This window comes from Dermacentor variabilis, chromosome 6 (genome assembly GCF_050947875.1).
Source record: "Dermacentor variabilis isolate Ectoservices chromosome 6, ASM5094787v1, whole genome shotgun sequence".
Taxonomy (NCBI): domain Eukaryota; kingdom Metazoa; phylum Arthropoda; class Arachnida; order Ixodida; family Ixodidae; genus Dermacentor; species Dermacentor variabilis.
The window spans coordinates 80248351-80265290 of record NC_134573.1 but is presented as its reverse complement, the minus strand read 5'-3'; the positions used below and the strand labels follow the sequence as shown (position 1 = coordinate 80265290).

Genomic DNA, 16940 nt, shown 5'->3' with positions numbered 1-16940 from the left:
CAAAACATTCTTTGCGCTAAAATGTCATGAAAGAACTGGGATCTTCAGTTAATCAAATGATTTGACGAGCCCACTGTAGGGAGAGAAAACGGCTAGCCACCACTACAGCCAATGCTTAAACATCTGCGTTACACACTCATAATTGTCCTTTGTGTTTCTTGTGTTCTTTTTTTATGATATAGGCAAGTAAAAATTAATGCATGGTGTATTGCATAGGAGCCAATATTCTTTTTGACGGTCGCATACCAAGAAAGCTTTCTTCGCACAGTTAGGACCATGTTTCATGTTAAGCTGCACTTGAGACAAGCTGGACCACCCAAAAGGCCGGCATTCCCTTTGTGTCACAGCATGCAAACGGAGAGATGAAGATCCCCTCTCTCGGTAGTATCTTTGTGGCAGTGGCATGGCACGAAATAAGAAAAATGCTACTGGTGTTGCCCAAACCACGTTTCACAGGGACCACAGGAAGTAAACAAAACATTGCCATTTCCTCTCTGTCATCCCTGTGTAACAAGTTTTTTGCCACATTCTTGCATGGGTGACTGTTAAAAACAAGGGCTCTTAAAAGCAAGTCTGGAAGGTCAAATGCACTATAATGACTCGACACTTCTAGTAAAGCTACATATGGCATGGCTAGCATCATGGTACCGACAGAGCTTCATGAAATCACCCCCCCCCCCCTCCCTGTATGGAATGTATGAAGTTTATTGCCCGCAGAATGTATAGAGTGTAATCTATATGCAGTGTGTTGGCCATGCACTGAAAAGAAAATAGTTGCTTGCAGCCAATGCGTACTGGCAGCCTCTTGTTAATGTACTTCATGTCCACTTCCTTACTCCCATTTTGGATGCTTAGCTTGGTCCCTCTTTATTGGCATTTGAATGTAGAAAAGTGACTTGATCATTGCCGAGAAAGTCCATTTAGAACGAGCAATATCTTGAAGCTTTTGACAACAGCCAAAGCCAAGCACATGATGTTAAGTCGGATGTGCTACATGGCAGTCTGGGATTTGACAGGGAGTTTAATCAATGCAGCCGCTGCTCAATACAAACAAACATTGAAATACACTGAGTTCTTAAAAGGACACTAAAGATTATTCAAGTCATATGAGTAAATTGCCTTCCTAACCAGGAAAGACTCTCTTACTTTGAGAAGAGGCTTGGTAAGCTAGTAAAAACACAAAAAGGAAACTCGAGTGGTGACACCATCTTGAAGTTCTCATACCAGCTTGCTGTGATGTCATGGATATTGATGGCATCTGCTCAGGGCAAGTAAATTTCTCATTGGTAAAGATGGACTAGCGTATCATAAAAAGCCACAGAGTGAACTTAGCAAGGTTTGAGGACTTTTACTAAGCTGCAACAGTCCAGATATGAAAAATAGTTCGAAATTTGGGACGTCACCCTAATGTAGGGCGGAGCTCTGATTCCATCACAAAAGCCTGGAAATGAAACTTTCTCCTCAGTTTTCTCTTGTACTAATAAACCGATTACTGCAAGATCAACAAAAATATACTTTTGAAAAAAGAAAAGAAACACTGTATCAGTGTAAACCAATTTAATGTTCCTCTTCATCGTCTTCTTAAAGAGGGCATGACACGATCACCCAACAGTTTGTGGTTTTTCACAAGAAATTGTAGGGGAGGGTCTGTTACGGCTGTACACGTGTATCGCTTGGGCTGTAAACTGGGCTGTAAAAGCACATTTCTGTTCAAAGTAGGAGCTAGACCTTGCCAGCTCTAAGCCCTGCCCTCCGGCGCCGACACATTCATCTCCCAGGCCTTATGCTTCACGGGCTCCTTGGGGAAACTGAAGAACGATACGTAACAGTTATTGCTTCGTTCACTCTGGCATCCCACAGCACCAGATATGCACCACGGTGTCATTGTTTGAGCTGCTGCGAATTGGACAATTCCATTGGCAAGCTGAAGAAAGCAGGAGCTTCCTGAATGTGCGCACAGCTGAAACACGGATTGTGTGGCTTAATATACATGCTTGCTTGGGAAGTATGCAGCTTGTGATGTCGCGGCTTGTGAGTGCATCAGTGTTTCTCGACTGTTATGCGGTTCGCGTGCAATATAAAAATTCAATTACAAATTGCGGGCTGTTCCTAATGCACAAGAATTTTGCCAATGTGTTCTGAACACACAAGTGTTAACTCATACAATATAGATTATCACTGAAAATTGGGTGCCCTTTCAGGAAAGCTTTTGCCACTTAGAAGAGGGGTAGCTAAGCTCAGCTGCAACTGAATTACAACGTAATGATACTGTAGACCCTTTTCATGAAGGAGGAGAAGGATATTGTGGATTGTAGCCGTATCTAGCCTTGCAGAGCATGCTGGCAACTTCTCCACCTGGTTGCCTCTTTTACGAACTGTTTGTCACTGTTAAGAAGCATAGCACAAGATGGGTGACAAGGACGACGTGCACAGCAAGACAGAACAGGACACAAGCCTGCAGCCCGTGATTCGCTCTGCGCACGGTGCCGTGCTGGGCCGTCCAATAACCTCCCCCGACACAACGCCCTGAAATGAAGCTGCCGATCTTTATCAATCGTCGGCTACGTCTGCATCACTTGAAAACTTCTGGTGGAGTCGGGACACCTTTCTCGAATTGCTATGTAATTTACACCAGCATGCAAAAAGTCGAGATGCTGGAATGCATCAAATATGAACGAGCTAGCTTGCTCACTGTAAACAGGTAATGCTTGCGTCGTACATAGCCATTTGTTCCATCAAGACCGGCCATATCGCCTCCCCAGTGGTTCGATTCGCACTCCCAATGGGAGCGTTTGTAATAAAAATATTGGTGCATTTGTACTAAAAATAAAAGCTGATAATCTCCTAATGTTTGGAGGAAAAAGAAGACGCCGGAGTGTGCGAACGAATTCAATTCGGCTCTTGTTTCTACCAATGTTTTCGTGGCGATTTTTCACGATTTCAAGGAAATGTTTGTGCAAGATGGCTTTGTGAAGTTGCACGGACCCTGTGGACACTTTCCTCGACATTGTGAGTGTTTATCTCTACCGTCTACAGCAGTTTTGCCATCGTCACCCGGCCGCTGCCTCGCTAGCCCTAACGAGGAGAGCTTCTAATCCGACGTGTCGAGCGCGGCGCCGCTTCTGGCGCGTTGCTCTCTCTTCCACGTCGTCGCCGCCACTGCATGGGCTACAATTATTGTGCTCAGACATGGAATACCAAGTGGCTGGGGAGGACATTGCCGTGGAGGACATCACCCCGGATCAAGGCTGACAGACTGCCACGTCTCACCGCGCCGCAGCCAAACGTGAGAGCGTTAACCCTACCCCGCCATATGGCGTGTTGAAACGTGGAACTGAGACCCGCGGCTGTGAAAACGTTAAAAACGCCATCATCCGCGCGAGCATAATGCCGCCATTGCCAAAAGATGACATCCGTATTATTATAAGGCCTCGTGGGGGACTTAACATAGCAAAGGTTGGCCCTGCTGTGGTTTCCAACGCCATTGCCGCCTCGGCTGGCCTCAGCCCGGCACAACAACACTCGAGCACGCTTTGCCCCAACAACAAACAGAATATCTTAGTAGCAAGCATTCCGCTCAGAGAAAATGCTAACCGCTACGTGCGAGTAAAGCAAATTTGCATCCGAGGCGTCACCCACGAGATCAGCGCCTACGAAGTGGCACAACAGTCCACTTGCAAGAGAGTCATCCGCGCGGTCCCCGTGGTAGACGGACCGACAGACATTGACTCGAAAATCGTCAATGACAGAAATCCACTGGCATTGGCCGCCAAGCGCATAGGCACTACCACCGCAGCAATCGTGGCATTTGACGGCCATCGAGTGCCCAATTACGTGCGCTATGGCTTGGTTCTCATGCACTGCACGCTGTACCGCAGGCAGGCCGACATATGTTACGCCTGTGGTCGGCTTGGCCACCGTGCGGACGTGTGCCCAAACCCCGGGGACGTTATTTGCCGAGGCTGTGGTGCCCCAAACCCCACTCGGGAGCACCACTGTGCACCCAAATGTAAGCTATGCGGTGGCCCCCATCTCACTGCCGACAAAGCCTGCAAGGAACGCTACCACATGCCACACGTGGTCCGTCGACGGCGATGGGAGAGAGCACGCTCGACGAGGAATGGCGACGACTGTACTACAATGCCCAAGTCCGCCATCGCTACCACCGAAGACGCCTACCCGCAACTCCCTGGAGGTGCCCGGGCCGCTGACAACAACCGATCCCAGTCCAGATCCAGGGGCCGATCTCGGAGCCGCTCCAGGCGGGCATCGACATCCCGGAGCCGACCACGAGCACGCTCCCGTGGTGCGCCGCGCAGCGCATCTTGGGACCGCTCCATTTCTCGCTCCAAGTCTGGGCCCGGGTCCCATTCTGGATTCCGCTTTGGGCCCTCTTGTCAACGATTGCCAAGCTCACCGGCACCATCAACAAGCAACAAGAAACGAGGCACCCTCACCTGGACAGATGTCGTCCGGGGAAGAAGAAACGACACCACATCACAGGTAGGGTCGGGCTCACTCCCAGAGCACGTTACAGACACTAACACATCCGACATAGCGTTACTCAAACGCGAAAACGCCGCTGTGAAAGAGACAATCCTCAAACTTACGGCTGTGATTGCCGAACTACAGAACGACAGGAGCGCGCGCGCAGCCATTATGCCCGCCGCCGAAAACACTGTGAAGGCAGTAGCCCCGTCACCACCGCCACAACCTGTTAGCGCTGATAGCGCCAACGGCGAGAGCGCGCCTAAGAAACGCACTGTCGCTCACGCCCTACCAGAACTGAAACCCGAGTTAGAAGAGATTAAAAGTATGCTGTCGGCAATTAAAGAGAGCCTCCGCTTTCTGGGAGAGAATATGGCCCACGTACAGTCAACCCTCGTAGCCCACGGTAATCGGTTGGGGACGGTCGAACATTATCTCGAAATCGTCGTAGCCCCCGCCATTTCCGGTGCTAAGCCGGTCTCGCCACAACACCCCACGCTCAGTCCACCCACACACGCGGCCCCCTTCCAACCGTCAAGCGTCCGGGCCGACCCCCACAAGCATCAAGATGGCCAGGCGAGATGAAGCGTTCCGCATCTGGCAGTGGAACTGCAGGAGTTTCACTATGCGGAAAGCCTCCCTGCAGAAATACCTACTCAGCCACGACGCCAAGCCCCACGTAATCCTACTGCAGGAAACTCTTAACACACACTGCCACGTTCACCGGTTACCAGTGGTTACCAGGCCTCGCGGGAGGATGTGGTACCGCCACGCTGGTCTCTAAAAAGCTCACCTGCCTCGCACATGACCTCGGCACGTCCGATGTGGACAACGTCATGACGGAGATTCTCCCAAGCGACGCGTCCCGACAAAGTGTGTACTATCGTGAGCAATATGAGCAGGAACACGCGAGCGCGTGGGAAATAGCCTCGAAACCGACGTGGGGCGATGCGTTGCGGCCGCTGTAGGAAACAAAGTGGAAAGGGCGCCGCGGTTCCGCCAACTGTCGGCACTCCCGCCTCACTAGCGTTGCTGCGTAACGGCACCGGATTGCATGTCACCGGGCGCTAGCGATGATAAGGCGGTTATGGCATGCAGAGCGTGGACCGCGCTGTCTGTAGTTCAGCGTAAAATACCGCTGTTAACCTTTTTTGTTCCTTTTTTCTTTGTCTGAGTGTGCATATGTGGAGCGGTCAGACCCGACTCTTAGATATTTGCAAGCATGCGACAGGGAATATTTTCTGGCCGACTTCTTAAAAGGTCTATCGTAAGGCCAGTCGCACCTTTCATGGAAACGTTCGAATCTTTGATGAACAAGAAAAGAAGTAAAAACGCTACGTCACGGCCGACGCGCATCTTTAATTTCTTTTTCGTGGCAAATGCTTATAAGGGAGACCACGACTGCCCGCGGTTAGAAGTGCGTTTCAGCGTCCTGCGATGTCTCGAGTGCCGTTGAATAAGCGGGAAGAAGTCGTTGAGTTGTCGAAGAAAGCTTACTCGCAGCGAAACATTGCTGCCTTGACGGGCTGCCGGTTGAACACAGTCAACAGGATAGTGCAGGCGTACCGAGATGAAGGACGCATTAAGGATGCGCCGCACGAGAGGCGACCTCGCGCCACGTCGGCGGATCAAGGCCTGCAAATTGTTGCTGCAGTCAACGAGAAGCCATTTCTAAATGCGAAGGAGGTGCGCAGTACTCTTGCCCTGGAACATGTCAGCGACAGCACGGTGCGGCGAAGGCTAAGGGAAGCTGCCCTCCGTAGTCGTATCGCTGCTCAGAAGCTCCTTCTCACAGTTGCCAACAAGACTGCTCGCCTAAAGTTCGCTGTCGATCACCGCAGCTGGAAGGTCGAGGATTGGAAATATGTCATCTTCTCTGATGAATCTACGTTCTCAAGCCGCTGGGACCAGCAGAGAAGAGTGTGGCGCATGGAGAATACGCGCTTCTCTCCGCAGAACGTCAAGCAGGTGGCCGCAAGTGGACGCACGTCAGTAAACGTGTGGGCGGCTATTTCGCGGGATGGCCTAAGTCCCATTGTAAGAATCCCTGGGAGATTTACGAGTTCTGCATATTGCACATTGCTGGAGCACGAGATGATCCCCTATGCTCTGAATGGTCCACACCCGGATGGGTATTATCTATTCCAACAGGACTTGTCTCCCGTTCACACAGCAAAGGTCGTGGCACGTCTTTTAGGTGAACTAGGGGTAAGGAGCTTGGAGTGGTGTGCGAAGGGTGCAGACATGAACATCATAGAACATGTTTGGGCACGTATGAAGGCTAACCTTTCAAGACTCTCCTTGGACTCGACGACCAGTGATGAACTGTGGGAAGCCATAAAGCGCGAGTGGAAACATCTTCAAGATGACAAAGCCTTCATCGAGGCTCTCTACGTGTCTCTGCCAAAAAGAATGGAGGCCGTCATTCAAGCAGGCGGAGCCATGACCCGTTATTAACGCATGAAGCCTGCAAGGAAAGGTCAAGCTGTAACACTGATGTATTGGGATACTTTTTGTGTGGATGAAAATTTTGTTACCATTAAGCAATCGTCTAATAAAACCTTTAAATTCACTGCTGCGTACAACTTTTCTTTGTTCACAATAACCGAGACATAGAAAAACACGCATAACAAAACAACCCTGCTTTTTCCTGCGTGCGAGCGCTATTACAGGCGCCACAGTATCACGCCGGTATCATTGTGATACGTTCCGCAAGTATGATAAAAAGAGAGCTAGAGATATTTTGCGCTCAACTACAGACAGCACGGTCCACGCTCTGCATGACATAACCGCCTTATCATCGCTAGCGCCCGGTGACACGCAATCAGCTGCCATTACGCAGTAACGCTAGTGAGGCGGGAGTGCCGACAGTTGGCGGAACCGCGGCGCCCTTTCCACTTTGTTTCCTACAGCGGCCGCAACGCATCGCCCCACGTCGGTTTCGAGGCTATTTCCGACGCGCTCGCGTGTTCCTGCTCATATTGCTCACGATAGTACATGCTCAACATGTACAGCAGCCCCAGACAACGAGTCACCGTTTCCGACGCCTCTTCCAGAGAGCCATACGTCTTGCTGGCTCAGACCCACTCATCATAGCTGGCGACTTAAACGCTGCGCATTGCACCTGGGGTTACGTATATGCCACCCCCAAGGGCACCGCGCTGTGGCAGCATGCGAACGAGCTCGATCTCACCCTAGTGACAGACAAGACGTTCCCTACCAGTATTGGCACATCCATGCACAGAGACACCACTCCAGATCTCTGCTTTGTGAAGAACACAGCCGATGCCCGCTGGTCCAATCTTGCGGAGGATCTTGGCAGCGACCATCTCATACTGGCCGTGCACTTACCCAGCATCGTCAGGAAGCCCAAGTCGTACACGTGGGTCGACTGGGACCTCTTTCACAAGACACGCGCCTCACGACTCCCTCCAGACACTGCCCTGAACCTCGAGACGTGGACGGCTCAGCTCAAGGCCGATGTCGTTAAGGCCACGAAAACATTTAGCACAGACATGCCAACTGAGAAGATGGACAGCCGCCTCGCCCACTTGCTCGAAGCCAAACAGTCTCTAATGACACAATGGAAGAGCCAGCGTCTCAACCGCAGGCTCCGCAAACGCATTGCAGAACTGAACTAGACCATAATGGAACACTGCAGCACCCTATCCAAACAGCAATGGGACGAGGTGTGTAACTCCGTCGACGGACAGGTCTGCAACGGGAAGACGTGGAACCTCCTCAAACAGCTGCTCAACGACACCAACACCCGCATGAACCAGCGCCACTCGCTCACCAAAGTCCTTCACCAGGCCAAAGGCACCGCTTCGCCGGATGACATCGTCAAGACGCTTGTGCATAAGTACCTGCCGATACCCAAAGGCCTGCCAACCCTACATCCCGATTACACCGGTACCGACAACAGCCTCCTAGACGCCGAATTTTCTGTCGAAAAGATGCGCCGGGCTCTCCACTAACTAAACGGCCATTCCGCCCCGGGCCCCGATGGCATAACTAACAAGCTCCTGCGGAACTTAGACGACCCCTCGGTCGTGTACCTCACGGGCGCCATCAATGACGTGTGGGGGCGGGGCGAGTCACCTGATGCCTGGAAACTCGCCCAGACGATCCTCATTCCGAAACCGGGCAAGGCGCCTGGCTTCGATAACCTTCGCCCCATCTCGCTCACATCGTGTGTGGGTAAGGTGGCCGAGCATGTCGTACTCAACAGAGTTGGCCGGTATCTTGAAGATCAGGACTGTTACACACACCGCATGATCGACTTCCGACCCGGGCTCTCGACTCGGGATACGATGCTTCTCCTGAAACACGAAATCATAGACGGCGGGGCTACTTGGGGCACCCGCGCCATACTCGGCCTTGACTTGGAGAAGGCTTTCGATAACATCCAGCACTCGGCAATACTAAAGACGATCATGGCCTTAGGGCTCGGGCGCCGGTTCTACGAGTTCGTCCGCTCCTTCCTAACCCGTCGCAAGGCTATGCTCCGTGCCGGAGACCTCACGTCGGAAGAAGTCGAGCTCGGACAGCGTGGCACCCCCCAGGGCTCCGTCCTCTCGCCGACGCTGTTCAACCTGGTGATGATTGGGCTCTTCGAACGCCTGTCGAAGATACAAGGCCTCAACCATACGGTGTACGCGGACGACATCACCATCTGGTGCTCCGCGGGGTCGGACGGCTTTATCGAATCCGCTCTGCAGGAGGCAGTCGAAACTGCGGAATCCTACCTCGACCACACGGGCCTCAAGTGCTCCTCCGCCAAATCGGAGCTGTTGTTGTACAGCCCAAAATGACGAGGCAAAAGGCCTAAGAGATGGAAACCACCGACCGAGCGCAACATCACTGTCCACACCAGAGACGGTCGCCCAATCCCCAGGGTCGACTCCATCCAAGTACTGGGAATGATTATCGAGGCAGGCGGATCCAACACCCAGACGGTCCACAAGCTGACGACAAAGATGGACAACGCAATACGACTTGTACGCAGGGTGGCCAACTGTCACCACGGCCTCAAAGAAGACAATCTGCTGCGTCTCGTACATGCATTCGTCCTATGTCACTTCACCTACGTTGCAGCAATGCAAAGTGGAAACAATCGGAGCATGACAAGCTCAATACACTCATCCGAAAGGTAGTGAAGTGGGCCCTTGGGCTCCCGATCACGACGCTGACGTATTGACTCCTCGAGCTCGGGTTGCACAATACCCTCGAAGAGATCGCTGAGGCTCAGGAGAGAGCGCAGATGATACGACTGACGATGACGAAGTCCGGCCGTCACATCTTGCGCGAGCTCGGGTACTTCCCACCGAACTAAAGCCCCTCCATACACGTTTCTTCCGACCAGGTTAAGTACCGCCAACCTGCCCTCCTCCTCCACGCCCTCACCCACTCACCCCCTAACTTCCGGTGTCAAGCAGAACTTACATAGCTGCAGCTTCCTGTTCAGAGTGGAAGTGACGTTTTGTTTTTAGTGTTGTTTGCTTTCGCGTCGCTGGAGAGGCTTTAATTGCACCAGCTGCGGTTGAAACTGTGAATGCGATTCCATCCAAGAACCACCGCCTATTGTAACCAGCGATCCGCTCATGTTCGCTGCTTCGAGTCAACCTACGACCGGTTGTGGCACGAGCGACAACGTACAGTGGTATGTAGTGCCTGGGCGCTTGGAGACCACTGCCATTTTTCGTGCATTTGGAAAACAGTGACCGCGAACTACTGCTTCAGCGGAATACAACAGCTTGTCCCCTTTGCATTCTTCTTATGGTGACTGCCACAGCTCTGCTAAGCACGCGCGGGCGTCTCACCATCGTCTAATAGCAGTCAAAGCGGAAATTCCCGCAGCGCAACTCCAGGAAGCAGAAACGCCGGAACCGGAAATGCCGGAACCGGAAATACCGGAACCGGATTTGGTGTGAGGGGAAACGGCGGCATACAACAAAGGTTGTCGCCACTTAAGAAAGCGGCGGTGGCGCGTGGATGCAGGGGCTTTACACCGAACACCCAGGATCTCACCGGAGCTTACGCCGGTACCCCGCGAGCTCCGCAACCTGATCATGATCGCATCTATTCTGCGAAACGTCCATCCGGAACACAATCGAGGCAGGTGCCAAGCCCGGGCCACCGCGTTCCTCAAACGAATAAACAAGAAAGCGGACGACGTCGCTTTCGTGGACGCCGCCGCCTACCGATGCAACCGAGCCTTCGCCGCGGTAGCGGTCCAGTCCTCGCAACGGACTTTAAACACCGCCACGGTATGCACACGTGATCCCGAGGTGGCGGAGCAAGTGGCCATAGCCCTGGCAATGCTCGACGATAAGCGAACGACAATATTCAGCGACTCAAGACCAGCCATCAAAGCGTTCTCGAGAGGAGTCGTCTCCGTCAAGGTGTTACGCGTCCTCCGCGGCGCTGATCCAAGCACCCTCAAACACCACACCGTCATCTGGTTTCCCGCCCACGATCGAAACCCAGGCGCCCCGCCCAACCTCAACGAGACAGTCCACGAGGCTGCGCGCGCTTACCGACCGCGCCGTCACCCCCGGGCAACTACGTCTCGATGACTTGGAGGCGAACAGGGATGCCCCAGTAACCTACAATGAAATAAACAAACACTTTTACTTGGGACGACGTCTCTTTCCGCCCCCGCACCCCAAACTGAACAGGCCGCAGGGGCTAACGCTACGCTTATTACAGACAGATACCTATCCAAACCCCGCCACCTTACAGATCGTCTACCCGGACGTCTACCCAGATGATGCGTGCCCCTCGTGCGGGGTCACGGCGACACTCGCACACGTGCTCTGGGAGTGCAGAAACGCTCGGCCTGACTCTACCTGCGACAAGTGGGAGAAGACCCTAAGAAGCTTGCTCCTACAAGACCAACAATGGGCCGTCCAGCAGGCTCGCGCAGCGGCCGCCAGGTATTCCCTGTCGGTCCGTGCATGGGAGACGCCCACTGTGCGCTGACGTGTGTCCTGCAGGACTTTTATTAAAGTTTTTCCAATCCAAATCCTAATGTTTCATATTCAAAATGAGCAAGCATCGAAAATATGTACCACTCGACGGCACTCCATTAGCTCTGCTTAACTATAGGTTTTGCTGTAGTGAAAAAATTTTATTAATATTTTTCATTAAAGGCAGTGTTCCCAGAAAAACATGATGGCCAGATAGCACTGCAATTTTAGCAGACACTTGCTTGTGCTTGCAAGTGTTATTATTCTGGACCTGCCCTGGTTGCTTTGTGGCTTCAGCGTTGCGCTGCTGAACATGCGGTCTCTTAATAAAATCCCAGCTGCCATGGCCACATTTCGATGGCAGCGAAATACGAAAGTGCCCCTCTACTGTGCATTTGGTGCAAGTAAAAACCACCAGGTGGTCTGCATTAATCCGTAGTCCCTTACTGTGTGGCTCATAATCAAATTGTAGTTTTGGAGGGTGAAACCCCAGAATTTAATCAAAGTTTTGTTTATTTTTCTGGTCTTCATGAATGTCCAGCCCCATTCACTGAGACTAACGTTCAAGAAGAGAGTAGCATGCTCTCTACCGAGTGCACTCGGTAGAGAGTATGTTAATCAATGAGTGGTTCACATGTTACATAAGAAAATTCAAACATTAACATTTTGTGTTGATTTGTGTTTGATTTGTGCTTTTGTGTTGAGCATCTGTGTTGATTAATGGGTGAACTTCATGCGTATGACGTTCCAAATCTATTTTTCATGTGCACCACGTCCATTTACCAGGATGGTAGTGCGACATGCTGACAAATGACCTGCTTGCTTTCATGAATCTTCTTGGTCACAAGTATCCAATGGCAACCGCAGTCATCACTCACATTTTCACTCAGGCTGCACTATTTTCTGCCCAACCACACCACACGAGATCAGGCTCCTGCTGCCGCAGAATGCAAGCCAAGGATGTAATGTTTCATATTTAGTCAACCTTAGGGGCCAAGTTGTAGCTGTGATTAAACGTTCGGCGAAACCGCAAACCCTGAAATTATGTTCGCGGCAACGATGTTCACGATGCAACTTACACTGATCGGTTGAAATATTGGTTGCTGTTTTGCGCTGGCTTTATGGCGCCTGTGGTAGAACCACGAATAAGCCAGAATAATCAAGCTTATTCAAAATATTGGTCAACAACGCCGACCGCAAAGCCAGTGAACAATTTTTAACCCTTTGTGGTCTTCAAAAATATCATAGAGCTTTCACTCGGCAAGCGATGTGAAATATTGGCAAACTTGCAATGACCAGTACGCCACTTTACATTTATTCTGCAGTATTCCACCATCTTGACTGAAGGTCGCCGAGAATTAACAATTACCAGAGGACGCTACGCAAACAGCTTTATCTCTACCTTGATGGGTGTGACACTGTGTTTTATGGTGGCCATTGTGAATATTTCTCGTTCATTGTGCACCAACTCGTTTAGTTAGCGGAAATTTATAAATTTACTTAATCGATGAGATGTCAATGAAAAGTTGTGGATGATCTCGACAAATGACCGATAACAGCATTTAAAACAACGTAGGATTCGTGAAAGCATTTTTTAACCAGGAAGAAAGCCTGTAAAATAAATAAAAAAGAATAAAGAAAGAGATGCTGTGACCATGACAACGCACCCGCGCATCAAAGATTGCATCAATCTTTATGCTAAACCCCTCAAACAGTTGCACTAGGAATGAGCGGCCGGGCTTTTTTCTCGCTGCATCAGCAGTTTCTGACGTGCATTTTTGGTCCCCATCATGCGCGAAATAGCGCGATCTTGTAACAGTTCGCTTTCCAAACCATTATGAGACAGTGAACCAGGTTTGCACATTCATAATATATACAATGCACTGATGACGTTTACGTCCGAGACCACTTATATTACTGATGCGGGGATGCATTGTCACGTGGATATAAAAACAGTATTGCAGTCTTTTATCTTTCTTCAGGGGGGGAATAGAAACACATAACACCTTGGTCACTACTATATACATTGTTATTTACCTTTTTTTTTACATATTCCACTACCTTTGCATTGGCACCTTATTGAATAAGTAAGGTAATAAATGTTAGTTTCTTAAAACTAAATATTAGTTACTTGTTCACACTGAAAAAAAAATTAGAACTACACTCAAAAAAAATAAATGTTAGTTGCTTGTTCACAATGAAAAAAATATTAAAGAAACACTCGACTAGCATAACACAAGCCTATGAATGGAAAGGCCTTTGTTATCTTTTTCTTGGTTACGATTAGTTGTCACATCCCGTATGTAATTTTATGTAGGTTTCTCAGAAAGCTGCATGGGTTTTCTTGTAGCTTCATGCCACAGTCATGTGGGTGGCAATTTTTCCCTGTGATGAATTTTGCTTGCTTTGCAGGCTTCCGCAGAACTAATAGTGTTTTGCAAAGTCAAATAAGAACGCCTTTCCTTCATATGCCTGTGTTTCACTCATGTTGAACTTTACCAAGCTGCTCCAAAACGCGTGTTTATTGCTCCAAAACGGACGATTCGTGCTGCAAACCGGCTCCAAAGTGCAAAATTTGCTGCTTGCAGAGCTGCTCCCAAGCTTTCTTGGCCGCTTCCATCCCTGCATTTGGACAAAGCAGGAAAGTGTAGCACTTCAAAGGATGGCTACGGGACATTTCCATGTTTTCTGAAGCTTTCGTCGAAGTTTAGTCATTGTCGTTGACATATGCCAAGAACATAGACTTCCTGCACTTCACTGGTGTTGTGTGCTGCCGTTGTAAACAAAGGCAGCGTAAGCTGGCTGAGGCAAACAATAGAGGCATAACCACATGGTCAAACGAGGCGGTGCTCACAGGAGCACGGTGACAAGGTTCTGTAAAGGCAAGGTTCCGTATATATTCTGTGTATAAGGTTCTGTATAGCTGGACTTCAAGCTTTGGATAGGCAGCGATAAAGAAGTACTGATGCATATTTTAGAATTTGTAGAAGCTCTGCCACATGGTTGTGGCACGCAAAAGGATGGCGCTTGGCAAGCATCAAGGTAGTGAAGCACTTCTGTTTCTGTAGCGAGTATGTGACGCCCCCCTCGGGCATAATCTTGGTTCGCCCGCCAAGCTCGGCGGCCTGCTAAAGCTCAGCAGGCAACATTGGTCACTGCACCACAATAAACACCGACGAGCGTGGCTGCTCGCCGGTCAGTTATCGTTCAGCACCACCACGCTGCGGAGCATCCGTCTTACGGAGGGTGCCACAAGCCCTCCTTTGTTCACGACCCCGGGTGGATCGTGACACTGGCGACGAAGATGGCGACGCGTACCCACGGAGCGTTTCACGCCGCCGTGAGTGCCGAAACACCACCCCCCGTTGCTGTCGCCATGCCGCTGTACGGAAGGCTCGAGCCGTTTGAGGGAGATGGGTCCCCCTGGCAAATTTACGAGGAGCAAGTCCACGTGTTCTTCCGGGCAAACGACACACCCGAGGGGGCGTCACATACTTGCTACAGTTTCAAATTGTTTTTAAAGTTGGTCACTGAATGCCTATTCGGTTGTCATTGGCATTGTCTTGATGTCATGACGCAGAGCAAAGATTCCTGGTGTCGAAAAATAAGGCCATGTAGGATGTTGGTCATTAAAAATGAAGAAAAGAGTGTTGCTCGCATTTTTCTTTTGGTTGCACTTGCACGCAGCAGCCATAGTGATTGCAGAAACGGATCCATCCAGTTAATCATGATGTCATGACGCTTACAACTTCGGGGTACCAAAACCAAAACTGGCTCATAGAAACAAGTGTTACAGTAAACCATTTAGGGTGCTCTGGCGTTTGCCAGTATTTTCTCTAAGTTAAATTTAGAGGAGCTGGACCTTTACTTAACGAAAGAAAATTGGCAAGTTGAAAAGGTGGTACGAGTGAGTGCTTGTCTAATCCAGTCGTCAGCTGAAGGACACGTAACTGTTTTGAATGCAGGCTGGTTTGAGATTGACGATGCCCACAACACTCGGGTGTATGTGAGCAACCTGCCGGACGACATCGACGAGGAGGAGTTCTTCGAAATGATGAGCAAGTGCGGCCTGGTGATGAAGGACGAGAAGGGCCAGTTCAAGATCAAGCTGTACCGCACGCCCGACGGCCAGCTCAAGGGGGATGCCCTCTGCTGCTACATCAAAGTATGCACCTATGTAGTAGTGATGAGTGGCTGTAGGGCTTTTTCAGGTCATTTCCAGAGTTCCTTACCTTTCGAACCACCAAAAGAAATGGAAAACTGTTTTAAAGGAGTACTGACAGAAGTTTTTATTTTTTGTCCTGCATTTATTACTTTATTAGATAGCCCTTGACCAAGTAATTAAGTTGTGAAGCCTGAATTCACCGAGAGTGCAGCAAATAATTTATTAGGTTAGCTTTTAATACGACCTTTCAAAATGTATGCCAAGAGCAGCGCTACATCGGACGTGAGAAAGGTTACCTATTTCGTCGCTGAAACCTGTTGTGGCGGTCTTGGGGTACCACATACCACTGGTTCCACAAGATGTCTACCACTCAGATTCATCCATGGTAGATGAAGCTGAGTTCATTCAGTACTCAAGGGGATAATAGGGGAGAGAGCATCCCCCTGCATATCTAAAAGAAGTGAACAGTAGGAGGGGCCAGTTTTTTGGCAGCTTTTGGCGACACAGTCACTGTATTGCCTTCAACCACCGCACCCTGCCCCCTCCGCTTTCGGTGACGTGACAAGTAACCTTTTTCACCTCTGAAACTGCACTGTACTTGACGAGAGCTTTGGGTAGGCCGTGCAAAAGGTGCTGTAAATATTCATTTGTGATGCTCTCTACGAATTGAGACTTCATACCGTAACTATGGAGCCGACAGCTACCATAAAATCCCGAGCAAGTGCTGATAGAGGACCGAAATGGAAAGGGTGTCGACCCTGGATCTGGCAACCAACGAGCTAGGCCTATACCATCTCCCAGCGATCACAAGCTCACCTAACTTGCTTGTTTGCTTCCATTGGCATTGGCATAAAATTAATTGTTTTAAAATTTAAGTGCGACATAATTGTGTACACATGCTGACCAACATAGGCATTTTATTACAAGCTGCATGCAGTATTGTTGCAAGCACCACCGGTCTCTGATTCTATGGCCCAGTGAGCTAGACCTGCTGGCTCCTAGCCATCGGATACTGTCAACGGAGGCGGCACTGCGGACATGGCTTTGCAGAAATGTGTCTACACTGCTCGCATAATCGTGTTTATATTAGCATCATTTATTTAAAACGAGAGAGTGAGAGAGCTCTGCAAACACGTTTGTTTTCACTTTTTTTGCAGTAAACTCAAACCCACTCATAACCACATTCAAGTGCCACGAAAATTCCATTGTTATAGCCCATAATTGTTATAACTGGGATGCATGAAAAAAATCGAAATAGGGGGATGGGACAGTTGGTGAGAAAAGTCTAATGGCAGGGAGGCCAGTGCCCCCCTCCA

The 16940-nt window shown here is 50.0% G+C and overlaps 1 protein-coding gene across 2 annotated transcripts in view; it reads left to right on the top strand.

Annotated features, from left to right (window-relative positions):
* Positions 1-16940, top strand: part of barc (RRM1_TatSF1_like and RRM2_TatSF1_like domain-containing protein barc) — a 62828-nt gene that overhangs the window by 13901 nt on the left and 31987 nt on the right. For both annotated transcript variants that reach the window (XM_075695213.1, XM_075695212.1), the window contains exon 3: positions 15425-15624. In XM_075695213.1, the coding sequence (XP_075551328.1) occupies positions 15425-15624 (200 nt within the window). The remainder of the gene's footprint in view (positions 1-15424; positions 15625-16940) is intronic.